Source organism: Rousettus aegyptiacus, unplaced genomic scaffold, assembly GCF_014176215.1.
Source record: "Rousettus aegyptiacus isolate mRouAeg1 unplaced genomic scaffold, mRouAeg1.p scaffold_m13_p_1, whole genome shotgun sequence".
Taxonomy (NCBI): Eukaryota; Metazoa; Chordata; class Mammalia; order Chiroptera; family Pteropodidae; genus Rousettus; species Rousettus aegyptiacus.
Genome location: NW_023416284.1, coordinates 43,610,349 through 43,622,979, shown reverse-complemented (window position 1 = coordinate 43,622,979; position 12,631 = coordinate 43,610,349). Strand labels below are relative to the sequence as shown.

The window sequence follows — 12,631 nt, the reverse complement described above, 5'->3', positions numbered from 1 at the left end:
TATGAGCACACATGGGCGTGTGAAGGGTAGAAGCCTGGTGAGAGAAGGGGAGGTAACAGATAAGGCCACAAAGAAATCGGGGCCCAGATCACATCCAGCTGTGATGGCCACTGTAATTTTACTCCAAGTTAGATGGGAACCTTTAATGAATTTTAAGCAGAGAAGTGACATATCTGACATATTTTTAAAGGCTCTCCCTGGTACTTTAATAGTCCTGGCTCCTTCATAACACTGCTCAAAATTTATATTTATTTATGTGATTATCTCTTTAATATCTATTTCCCCTAGTAGGTGGTATATTTCATAAAAATAGGAATTGTCTCTTTTTTTAACCACAAACTCAAGTCCAAGCATAGTACTTGGCATATAATATGTACTCAATAAATAAACCAATGAATTTAACCTCTAGGATAAAGTAGCTCTAAGCACATAATTTGCAAGTACGCACAATTTTGTTTTTATATTTCTAAATGTCCTCGATATATAGACCCCAACTTTCTCTAACATGAAGAAATTAAACAACAGAAGCACCTAATAGGGTCCTAATGTGCTTGATACTCTGCTAGATGCTTTCATCTGAAACATTGAAAAATCTTTAGTAACAAGTAAAGACTCAAGACATTTCACTCTAAGTCTAGCATAAATAATGAAATTAACACAGGAAACATAGTAGTAAAAATTAAACTGGAATAGAAACTACTACAAAGTTACAAAGTCTACTGTTTGAAGATGGGCACACAATTTCTGCAGTCCAGACATTTTGAGCCCTCATCACATACCAGAGACAGTGCTAACAAAACCACGATTATACAGATGAATAAATCTGGGCTCTTACTTGTAGGAGCTCATGCTCTAATAACTCTCATGTAATAAAGCTTTACTGTTTACGACTCTTGTCCGCATTACCTGAATATACACATATACGCAAATGAAAATTTCCAGGTCTCCTTGATGGTCAGCTGAATTTACATTATCTCCAGGATCTCAATCCATAACAAATGAGATTGGTTTACAATCAGCACAGAGTCTAGTCCCCTCCAAGGTTACCAAGGGGCAAATATCCCCATTACTTACAGAGTCAGTGAAATCAACTCTGGATCCAATAGCCAAGATTGTCAAAAACCTCAATTCTCCTGGATTACTCCAAAACTGCACAGGGCAGAAACAACCCAGTGAGTTTCCTAAGGAGGGAGCAGAACAAGCAGCAAAGAACAAAAAACTGGCTCTCCTGCATTGGTCAAAGGCAGATGTCATTCAGAGAGGCCACTATCCAAGCAGAACACAGCACCCAAACCACTTAAGCATCCCCTGTGTCTCTGAGCTGCCAAGAGAAGCACTGGCTTTGGAGAAAGCCAATCAATAAACGTGGATGAAATTGGGACAAGAGAGTTCAGTATCTTAGCAGAGGCACGGGGAGGGGAGCAATCAAGTGTCCAAAAAATCCCATAAAGTTTCATTTGAGTTAGAAAATGACTGAGGATGGACAAGAAACCCAACAGGTCTTTCTACACCACTCATTTTCCAGAGATGAGTGTGATGATTACAGAAAAGCTTTTAGAAAATTTAAATAAACACACATATTTCACCAATAAGGCCATAAAAATATCCTTAAACCATTTATAAATATTGTAACACTTACATCAGGGAGGTGATACACTTCAAATTTCTTCAAATATATTTTCATGGTTATACACAGCACAATAATTGTCAAGGCTTTATGGTTTCCCTGTGATTTTTTTTTTCTATATAGAATTCACACTTTATTTTCTAGTGACATGAAAATACAAAGACTATTTTAAGCTGGTTATTACTTATTTTATACACGGAGTCAGAGCAGACTGATGAATCTGAACTTCAGAGTGTTAATGAATCATTAATTTCTAGCCATTCCTCCTTTAAATTAAGATTTCAAAAAAAAAAATTGGCCATCATATACTAGACTTAGTTTGTCTTGTTCCCTTAACATTCGCCTTATCAGCTCTGCCACAGCTGAAGTGATTCCAAATTGCTTTATGACACACTTGGATTTTCTCCTGCTAATAATTCCTCCTTCCTGCCCATGACTGGCAGGCTTCTTCAACACTGCAGTAATGTGGGACAGCTAATTATCTACCAATCCACCTTGCTATTCCACACTTGGCAACTTTTATCTGCACAGGACAGCTGCACTCTCCTCGTTTGAAGTAAAATGTCAGTCTCTGCTAATGCAACAAGACTTACATCACTAATGATGTCTCCACACTTTGAAGAAACAACTCAAAGCCTAATTAAAAATTCAGATTCATTCTCACTAGCTTGTGGATTTTCACTGCCCTTCCACCAAGGCCTTGGAGTAGCTTTTAAAATACTCCATGCAAAAATAAAATTTAAGAAACTATCCAAGGAAAATGAAGAAAAAAGTGTAATAGTCTTGGTTCTTTGACAGGGCCTTTAAAATAACTGTTATAGTTTGAACAGAACCAAGATGTTATCACATGTAACAGATAAGAATTTACTCTACTAGCATCTACCCTACAATCATAATAAAGCACATTATTTCCAAGGAACTGTGGCCCATAAGCTACTTTTCAGTTGATCCATTCCAGTATTAAGAAACTTTTCTAAATGTAACTAACTCGGAAATCATTTGACCATGTAAATTTAAAAAAAATAAAATTCTTTTGAAATCAGGGCAAAGAGGGCAAGGTAAAGAGGTATTCACATGATATTATGACATCTTGTTTCATTATCAAATCAAACAACTCCTTTAAAGTAATACTGCTACTGCAATTTTCACACACACAAATAGAAGAGGGTAAAGGAGGAAAGAAAAGAGAGAAAGAAATGAGAAAGAACTTCAAATTTCTAATGTCCATGAATGACTGCAGAGAGATGCAGGTCCTGAAATTCAATTCTAAAACAGAACTCTGCCTGAAAATTATAGGTGGAATCTCTTTCTGTGGCTTTTATACAAACAAACATCACAAAAAAAAAAAAAAAAAAAACCAAGTTGTTCCTCCCCTCAAGTTGTATTTTCTTCTTATTCTTTACCTTTTTAATAAAAAGTTAATTTTAATGGTGCAGATTCACAATTATAAATAGCTATTGATCATTTAATTTTAGCTCTTTCGAAATATATCTAAAACGCTGCAGTAAGTCTAAGATTTTATTTCTTCGGTGGCTCACTGACTTCTAGGTATTTAAATAACTTTTTAAAAAGCCAGTCAACTGTCAAGTTAGACTATCAGCTTTAAGTTCTCAGCTATAAAGTAAGCCAAGCACTTTTTTTCCCCAAAAGAGTAATGAATGTAAACGTTCTTAAGTAACGTTGCTTTCCACTGCAAGGCAACCTTCTCTTGGAAAAATGGCGCTCCCACAGGATACCATAGTATTGTGAAAAGGGTCAAAAAGCCAAGAGCCCTAAGACCAAGATTAGTTCTAAGCCTATCGCTTACCACTGGTGTGATCTTCAGAGAGCCACTTTCCCACAGGGCCTGTTTCTCATCTATAAAAGGAGGGATGTAGATCAGACTTTCTCTCTGGTCCTTCCCAGATTTCATGGCACCCAGTGATCTGTGGATCTGAGAGGTCAGGGAGAAAAGGGATGCCAAGGGCAGACCTGCTGAGCCTGGATTTGTACAATCCATCAGGGCAGACCACAAGACCACAGTGGGAAGCCAGCCAGCCTGTTTGTGAGCCAGAAGCAGGGAGACCACAAAGCAGCACCCCCCCCACCCCACCCCCCCGCTAGAACTGAACTTGGGGAAGCAGAGCCTAGATATAGAGCTGGCCCTGGCAGCTAGGTGGTGACTGCAAATGGAGTCTAATTCCTAAGTCACTTCAGCTGAGTTTTATAGGTCCCATGCTTTCTCCAGATCCCTAGTTCCTCTATCCCAGAGCACATCTCCTCTAAATATAAGGGAATCAGGCAGAGGCAGCAGTTAGTTCTCAACTCAAACACTGGTGAGCTACTGCCAGCCATGTTGAGAAAAAGGGGAGAATCTATTTAAGAAGCAAGCATGCAAAGAGAGAAGAAATCGGGTACTGACCACATTGTCTGAGTCCTAATCTAGCCCTGCCCAAAGATCATCACAGCCTGTTTAATCATGTAAGGCAGTAGGCTCCTTTCTTTTTCAAGCCAATATCAACTGGTCGTTCTGTAACCTGCCATATAAGTCTCAAACATGAAGTATCCACAGATCTCACAACTTGACCTCGGTCTACTTCTGACCTTGTCCTTCAAGCTTTCTAAACTCCTAACCTTAATGCCATCTTTCCATTCCTCAAAGGTGCCATTACAAAGGAGTCTTTTGTAACGCCGCTCTTGGACGAACCACCTCTTATACATTCCCCTTTTTCCAGGAGATCAATCCCTTTCCACCTCCCCCTAAAAGGTTAACAACCCTGACATACTTTCTCCAAGCATTTGGAACCTCCACTCTCATAACATTCATTGCATCAGAAATTAACAGATGATGGATATCTCAGACCTAACGTAGTGCCTGGCACCAAATAAACATTCAACAGCTATTTGTTTTAGTAATTATGATGACGGGGAGCTCATCTCCCAAAGAAATCTAACTTAGAACTCTTCCATCAGAAAGTTTTCCTTTCTATTACACAGAAACTTGCTTCCCCATAACCTTTACATACAAGCACCAGTTTTATCTCTTGGAGCACACTGAATAATTCTAATCTAGACACTATAAATTGGTGGCCTCTGGCCTGATCCAGCCTGCAAACATGTTTGGTTTGGCCCACATGGTGGCTTTTTTTTGTTTTGTTTTTTCATTTTTTTTTTTAATTAGTTGCCAACATTTTAAGGATGAGATTTCATCTAAAAGCCAGATATCCAGCTTCTCCTGAAAAAGAGAGTCTTGTAGCAACACTAGATCCACATTGCCACTGGGCAACAATTGCAGCTGAGTGGCACCTGCTCCCCCTTTCAGCCCTGACACGTGCCCTTCATTTACAACAGCAAATACCACTGCCTACTGACCTACAGCTGGCCCACCTCACTCATTTTGTCTAACTGACCTCCGTAAACATTAGATTCAGCAACCCTGGGTATAATCAAGATTCCATATTTTAGTATTTCTTGCTATGTTGTTTTGACCTATACAAATTGGTTTAGCCTCCCTGATAAGGGAAATGAGCTCTCAGAGGAAAAGCTCTGAATGCGGATGCCCTATGCTTCTCCTGCCCTCTTCTAGCCTCTAGTTCTGCAAATTGAGGCACCCAGGCTGCTCTGCTCTAACAGTGATCATTAGACAAATACGCATATAGTCCAGCTTTTCCTCTTCGACCCTTCCCTCTTTCTCACTTAAAGATGATCTTGCCTTGTCCCTTTTTCACTCCTTCCTCCTCTGGGATGGGGAGAGGAGGAGGGAGAGGGCATGGCCTATGCTGCATGGAACCTCACACCCTCGTGGGAGACAGCCAGGCATGAATATGAGAGCCAGATGACATGTATGAGGGAGAAATGAAGGGTCTCAGAAAAGCTTCCCAAAAGAAGCTTGACATTGCGTCTGGAAAACTGGGAGGTTGCTGGGCAAAGATCCTAGCTATCTGTAAAGGGCTAGGGGACACGGCGATGGCACATCATCATAAAAAATTAAAAGTATATATCCTCCAAAATATTTGTATTTATTTGTGGATTGCAAATGCTATAGATTAGTGTACCACGTATTATGGATATTATAAAACGTTTTTAAAATATAGAAATTAAATAAGAATGCAATAAAAAAATGTTATGAAATTGTGTATATCCAGAATTTGCTTCAAAATAATCAGAGGAAGAGGAAGAGCCGGTAGAGGCAGAGATAAAAGCGACCTGTCAATAACTATTTAAATTGGCTAAGAGATCCATGGGCATTTATGCTACTCTTTACTTCTCTGTATATTTTTTTCAAATCTTTGTGCTAAAAAATTTTTAAGCAAATAAATAACTATGAATAGAAGGTCTAATATTTTCTTCATAAATCCTGAAGGATGATTGTGCACCACATCCCTGAGGTCTGTCTGATAACCCCTGAGACAGAGAACTAACTGCCCACATCAAAATCTACAGGTTCTGAAGATTAGATTTCAGTTTCAATCAGGCTTGGGAGCTACATGTGTGTTGTTTTCCAGTTCTGTGCTCTGGCACTAAACAGATTGTCCCATATTTGTTTACTGATTTCCTATATTAGACCTCGTGTTAGACATTTATCTTTAAAAAGATATTTCCCTCCATTAGCCAAATGAAGCATGAAGACACTAAAGTTCAGAGCAATTTAAAATTGTGCCGGAAGTTATGCAATTAATAACTAGCCAAGTCAAAACTGCTATCCCTGAATGTCAACTGTAATTAAAAAATTAAAATTTTAAGCCTTTGTTCTCAATTGTCCCTTCATATATTGAATTTCAATACATTTTTACACAAAGTTCAAAGAAACCCAAAATAAATCCCACTGCACATAATACCAAAATTCCAGAGTTCTGCAAGGTTCCTGTCTGCTCATCCACTTAAGCTCAAGGAAGGAACTCCTCGAGCAGCAACCAGAAATAGCACCAAGTTATAAAGTGTGAAACCATCTCCTTCCCCTCCCTCTGTCCCCCTCCAGACTCAACTAAGGTTGGCAGGAAAAACATAAGCACAGCAGAGGATGCTAGCTAAGACAGGTATTAGCGGACAGGAAGTGAAGGAAGTCTTAAGCACGAAAGGGACAGTCCATCATAAGTCATTCAACATGCTTTTCCTTGGGCTCATTCTTACCAAATTCCACCCAGAGTCACCCATCAATGGTCAGTTTTCTTCAACAGCAAATATTCAATTTCAGAAGAGAGCAAGGCAGCAGGTTTTCCACTAGGGCTTATTTTGTACACAAGGCATAGAATCAAACCACATTATTTGCAAATACAGGTGATTTCCTCTCATCCCCCAAAACATTCTCTATTGCCCAAGTACACATTCAAACATCTAAAACATACCATCCCTGGTATGATGGACACAATTTACAGGAAAATATGAACACTACCTAAACATAACTGCTTATCAGCATGCAGTTATAGCAGAGCCACCAAAATGTTTATGTCCATTAACCACAAAAGCTTCCAGGGGTGATGGCCAAAGAAATGAGGTAAGACATGGGCCATGTAAAGAGGTACAAGTCACAACCACCCCCTATTGAGGCATTTAAGATATAACCAACTACCTTGTCCAGTGCTACCAAAGAATTATTAATGACTGATGAACTCATTTGGTTACCATCCATGCTTGAGGCTGCTGCTGCTTTCAGGATTGGCCTGTGTGTGTGGACAGCTAACTGAAAAGACTGAGGGAGGAGCAGCCACCATCCATGACCTCACCAGATGGGACTGGACAGGCCTCCTCTATACTCCCACAATGCACTGTGCCTCTCTCTACTATGGTACTAACCCACAGCATTCTAACGACTCTGACTCTCACTAAACTCCTGTATCTAACATCTCTTTGTATCTGTCTCCATAATCAGTTGATAGGTTAAGTGGACACACCAGGCCTTATTTATCTCATATCCCCAGCTTAGCCTGAAGCACCTGAAGAGTAGAAGCACCACTTCCCCGCCCCCAAGTTTACTGAGCATTTGTCACAAAAATGAACAATGAACTTATGCACTGCTGTTCTACTCCCCTTTCATTTTCTGCACAGCCATTACAATATTACAATGTTGCTCTACATTTTCAGCCAACACCTCACCCTAGTTGAGCCCTTCGGTTCCTGAAATCACATTTGTCCTGGCTCCTGCTCTTTCTTCAATTTGAGTTGAAGCTCTAGTTTGTGCTTCTGGTATTTCTTCTGCACCTACTGGAAGGAACCCCACCTCCACCCCCCTTCCAGGCTTCATAGAGCAGCTGTCTGACCAACCTGCTAGTGTGTCTGCCAAGTTCACAGGGACTATGCCCAGGCCGGCAGAGCTGTGTTAGAGCTAACATCAAGGCGGGCACACTGGCCGTGTGCCAGGTTCTTGCTGTTAGGAAGCCTGTATTGTCATATAATGTTAAATGGGCCTTATAAGTGCCTGGTGAAACGGCTCTCAGAGCCAGATATGCCTTCTAACAAGCAGGCATTGTTACTTAACTGTTTTACCTGTGCAATCTTACTCCCTCCTTCGGACTGTAAATGTGAGGGAGCTGTGCTAGAATGCCTCCTTGTAAATCCCTAAGCACCTTAGCATAGCACTCTGTGCACAGTAAGGTTTCAATATTTCTCCATTTAAGAACCACCACAGCCATCAACATTTCCCAGTCCCAGCCTCACATTAACAGGTGCCTTCACATGCACTCTTTTCATTAGGTCCACAAAATAAATCTCTGGGAAGAATCATTCCCTAATTTGCCAATGAGGATCATCCAACTTTTAAGTGGCAAAGCTGGAACCCAGTATAGAGTTCCTTCCACTCCATGATGCTGATGGATAAAAACTTGTTGCGTGAGTGAATAAGAAGCAAGTCTCCCTGGGCACAGTCAGTCTCTGCTTCCCAGATCACAACGTAGATGGCTCTTCTCCACCAGACCCCTGAGGAGACAATGATTAGGTTTTTGACTTTTACCCCTGATGTATGATGTCTGCTGCCAGGGGGGGCAGTTTTCAGTGGCAGCTTTCCCAGGGCACTAGCAAAATTAATTGGCTCAAATAACTAAAAATTTTAAATTTTTTTCACTAAAAAGGAACAAGAGCAACAACAAGGGTAGATGGTCTCTATAAGAAAATCTTTTCAAGAAAATCTTAGAGGAGACGGTTTGAAAAACAGTCCATCTTTATCAGCAGGCACAAAAACTATGTCATGGGAAACTACAGTGCTGAAAGAAGGCCTGGTTTTTGTTTTTGTAAAATTACCCTTCGCAACCTCTGGTAAGCAGTATCTGCCGCCATTTCAAAGGCTGCAACGGGCCTCGTTTCAGGACTACTTTGCAATTTCCCAAAATTAAAAATTGTCTTTATAGAGAATTTTAGGCACAGCAGAAGCAATTTAAAAGTCTGAAAATAGGCTTTTAAAATATATACTGACTTACAGAAAGTTTCTCATTAAATAAGATGCTATCCTGAAAGGTCTGCACTGAGCTGGAAATGCCAAGGTCAAATGAAAGGAATCAATCCCTTAATCAAGAGAGGACATTCTTTTCCTGCAGATGAAAGCTCTCCCCAGCCCCCCCATATGGAAGCCTGACCCACTCACCTTGGTGCCCACATGAGTCTTCCTACCTCTGAATAACAGATTAGCTCTACGGCTATAAAATCCAACATTCCACAAGAGAGGACTATATCATCTGCACTTTAAGTAACTAACCCCGCATAATTTCAGCCCTATTGAATAAATCCCAAAGGTTTACAGAGGATAACGTGAGGCTCGAAATCTTTGATCTAAGGGTCAAAAATCTAACCTGTCTTAGATTTTATTTTACAAGTATCCCCCGCTCCGTAGAAAAAAGCTGGAAGCCTAACAAAATTAAAGAGACTCTTTCCCCAATCTTCCCAGACAGAGGCAAGTGGCAGATCATGTACAGCTCAAGAAGAGGAATTTAAATACAGTATGTGCTTCTCCTTTCAAAAAAGGAGAGAAGCCACTTCACATTTTGCCAGACAAAACCCTGTCCCCAGGGGGCCAGTTTCCACAGTGAGGTTGCAAAGGTGTTAGAAAGAGGCCAGTTGGGAGGAGATAAAGGGCCATTTGGGCACAAACCCCCCACCGATCAGAGCTTTTTTTCCTAAAGTGTCTCCTTTTCAACAGGGAAGCCTTTTAAAACTACATTTGCTTTGGATCCCTACCTGAATGACAATGTGTTGGGATCCGATTTCACCTTTTGTCAAGGATCGGGTGAGAAACAGTAAAACTGCTGTCAGCATCTTAGAGAAAGCAAGCCCTTACTTAGCTTATATGGGGGGAAATCCCTAAGATCCCTTGTCCAGCCCTAGTGATGGGGTGAAGATGACAAATGCCTACTAATCATACAAATTCAGTTCAAAACAGAAACATGCTAAATTTCTTTTATTAAAAGAGGTGTCTCTATGCAAAAACACAACTGTTTGTGCTCTGAATTGAAACATTCCCCACTGAAAAACAAATCCTTGGTTTTTCTTAACATTTTAGTTTTATTTCCTCTAAGTCACTTCACTCCTAAGAACTGTCAGCGATCATCAGAAATCAGAAAATACATATGGAAAAAATTATAACTGAATCCAAACCTGAAAGATCTGCATAGAAAAGGACAGTTAAATGAAGTAACTTAAAAGCTCGTCTATTATTATGCAAATGACGGCTCCGACTCTAGCACTTCAGGGCTGGGTATCTGCAAATAAATACTGTACAGAATTATCTTTGGAGCAAAACCATCCACTTTCAACTTCACCTCACCGATAAACAAAAAAGTATCAATCATCTTTCACGGCAGTGGCAATGGTCTGCGGAACTTGCTAAAGCAAGGAAGATTGTATCATCCTGGGAGGAGACTGGGGAGGTCGCAACGAGGGAGGTTAAAAAAAAAGTCAGAAACCTGAATACCACCAAAGTGACTCAAAACACTTCTCATTCGCAGTGGTAGGTGGAAGGGTGGTCACAGTAAAATCGAATTCAGAAACCTATTCCAAGAACATATTTCTGGAAACTTCGCTCTTTCGAAGACCACGTTATTCACCCTTATTGTTTTTAGGATGCATAAGAGAATAAGGTTGCTTTTCAGAAGAATGTTATAGCACAGGTTTCAGACTTGTAATGTTATCTCAACCTCTCCTACCCGAAGGGGCCTTTCTAGCCAAGTCGGTTAAAATAACGCCGGGCTAGAATCTCCAGGTGGTTGTTGTTTAGCGATTTTTTCTGTTGGTTATTAGTAGCATCTTCGGGATTCTTTATAAGCCGCGCTTAATCTTTCTGAAGCCCCCTTCCTCTACTGAGGAGGACCCACACCGTAAACAATTAAAAGGCATACACAAAACAAACCAAAATCGCACAGCAAACAACGTGCAGCCAACAATGGTAACAGCAGAAAGCAACAACAAAAAATCTCTCACACAGGACAAGAGTCGGGAATCTACTAGGAATCTACCACGCCAGCCCCTCCCCCAAAACACCCGCGAAGGGAGAGCGCGCGCGGAGTCAGCACCCGGGGCGGCTCTCCGCCGGGATCCAGGTGGCCCAGGAGCAGCTGCGCACACTCTGGTGCCTACCCTCGCGGCGCCCATCGATGCGCCTCGGGCGGAGGGTCACGAGGAGGTGGTCAAGGGAACAGGATGGGGGCCTCGGAAAACCGTACCAGCCAGGCGGAGCCGTCTGCATCGGGATGAGTACACAAAGAGGGAAGGGAAGTTTGCAGTGGTGGCGGGATAAAAAACAGGACGGTGACAATTCGTGCAAATTAGGTAAGGAGTTTCGAGGGAAAAAGAGAATCCTTGCCGAGATAAAGGAGCTGTGCGGGAGTAAGGGGAGAATGGGCTCCGTGCAAAGGGCAGCGGCTTCTGCGGGAGAAACGGAGGGTTACCTGAGTGCAGGGAGGAGTTGGTGTGTAAGCTGGGAGGGGATCGGGGGTCCTGTACAGAGAACAGAGGGATCCGGCGGAAAAAGGGAAGGTCTGTGCATGCCAGAAAGGTCGGTGCACGGTCAAGGCGACCTGTACTGGGGACCCAGCTCTGCGCAGAGAGGCAGGATGCCTAGCAAGTTCGAGGGCTTAACGGGGACCCCTTACCTGCATGGTGACGACACCCAGCTCCTCCGCCGCTAGCCTCCGCATCTGGCTCGCCAGCACTTGCGCCTCATCCAGGATGGAGAAGTCGGCGTCGGCCGCGGCACCCAGGAGCCAGCACGCGACGAGGCAGAACAGCGAGAGGGACGGCCGCAGCGCCCCGGCCCCAGGCCGGCCGGGCGAGCCCGGGCAGCGGCGGGCCAGGGCGGCCACCTCCGCCGTCTCCTCTTCCTCCGGCTCGCGGGCCATGCTGCCTCCCCCCACTCCCCGCCGACCGGCTCCAGGCGCCGGGAAGAGGGGAGGGAGCAACGGGAGGTGCGCCCAGGGCCCGCTCGGCGCACCCCGCAAAACTTTCTTCCCCTTGTGCAGGCGCCTCTCCGCGCCGCGGCGGCTTCCAAACTTAGGGGGCGCCCGGCTACAGCGCGGGAGCGCGGGCGGCCACCATCACCGGGCTCCGGCGGCTGGCGGGAGAGAAGGCGGCCACCCGAGCTGTCTCCGGGACCCCCGCGCCGGCGCAGCCCCCGCGGTGCGGCGGGCGTCTCGGGGCGCGGCGGCGCCTGCACCCGGTCGCGCGGGCCGCGCGCCTGACAGTCGGCGAGCGAGCGGGAGCCGCCGAGCTCTCCCTCCCCGGAGTCCCCGCTCAGCCAGGCGGAGGCTGCGAGGGCGGGCGGGCGGCGGCACCCAGCGGAGGCGGAGCGGCGCCCGGGCTGCGCTGGGGCAGCCACCCGAGCGAGGAGGGAGAGGAGGAGGTTTAAAAAAAAAAAAAAAAAAAAACTGAAAGAAAGAAAGCGGTGGGGGGAAAGGGAGGTGTCTGGTGCCACCACGCTGCGCTCCGGCTCCGCGCACTTCCCGGCTCGGCCGCCGCCGCGGCTGCGGTGATTTATGGAACCAGCGAGAGAGGCGGGGAAATTCCCCCAGTCGCCCCTCCTCCCTTCCCCTCGCTCCCGCCCCAGAA

The 12,631-nt window shown here is 44.0% G+C and overlaps 1 protein-coding gene across 3 annotated transcripts in view; it reads right to left on the bottom strand.

Annotated features, from left to right (window-relative positions):
- The window catches only part of CACHD1 (cache domain containing 1), a 194,484-nt gene extending 182,189 nt beyond the window's left edge, over window positions 1-12,295 (bottom strand). Inside the window, exon 1 of one of the 3 annotated variants that reach the window (XR_001598688.2) lies at window positions 11,680-12,200. Coding sequence is in view for 2 of the 3 variants with exons in the window: in XM_016159137.2 (XP_016014623.2) it covers window positions 11,680-11,925 (246 nt within the window). In the remaining variant the exon portion in view is untranslated. Of the gene's footprint in view, window positions 1-11,679 lie in introns of all 3 variants that reach the window. The other 2 variants (XM_016159137.2, XM_036234798.1) reach the window with 2 other exon arrangements.
- Window positions 12,296-12,631: the final 336 nt, after the last annotated feature.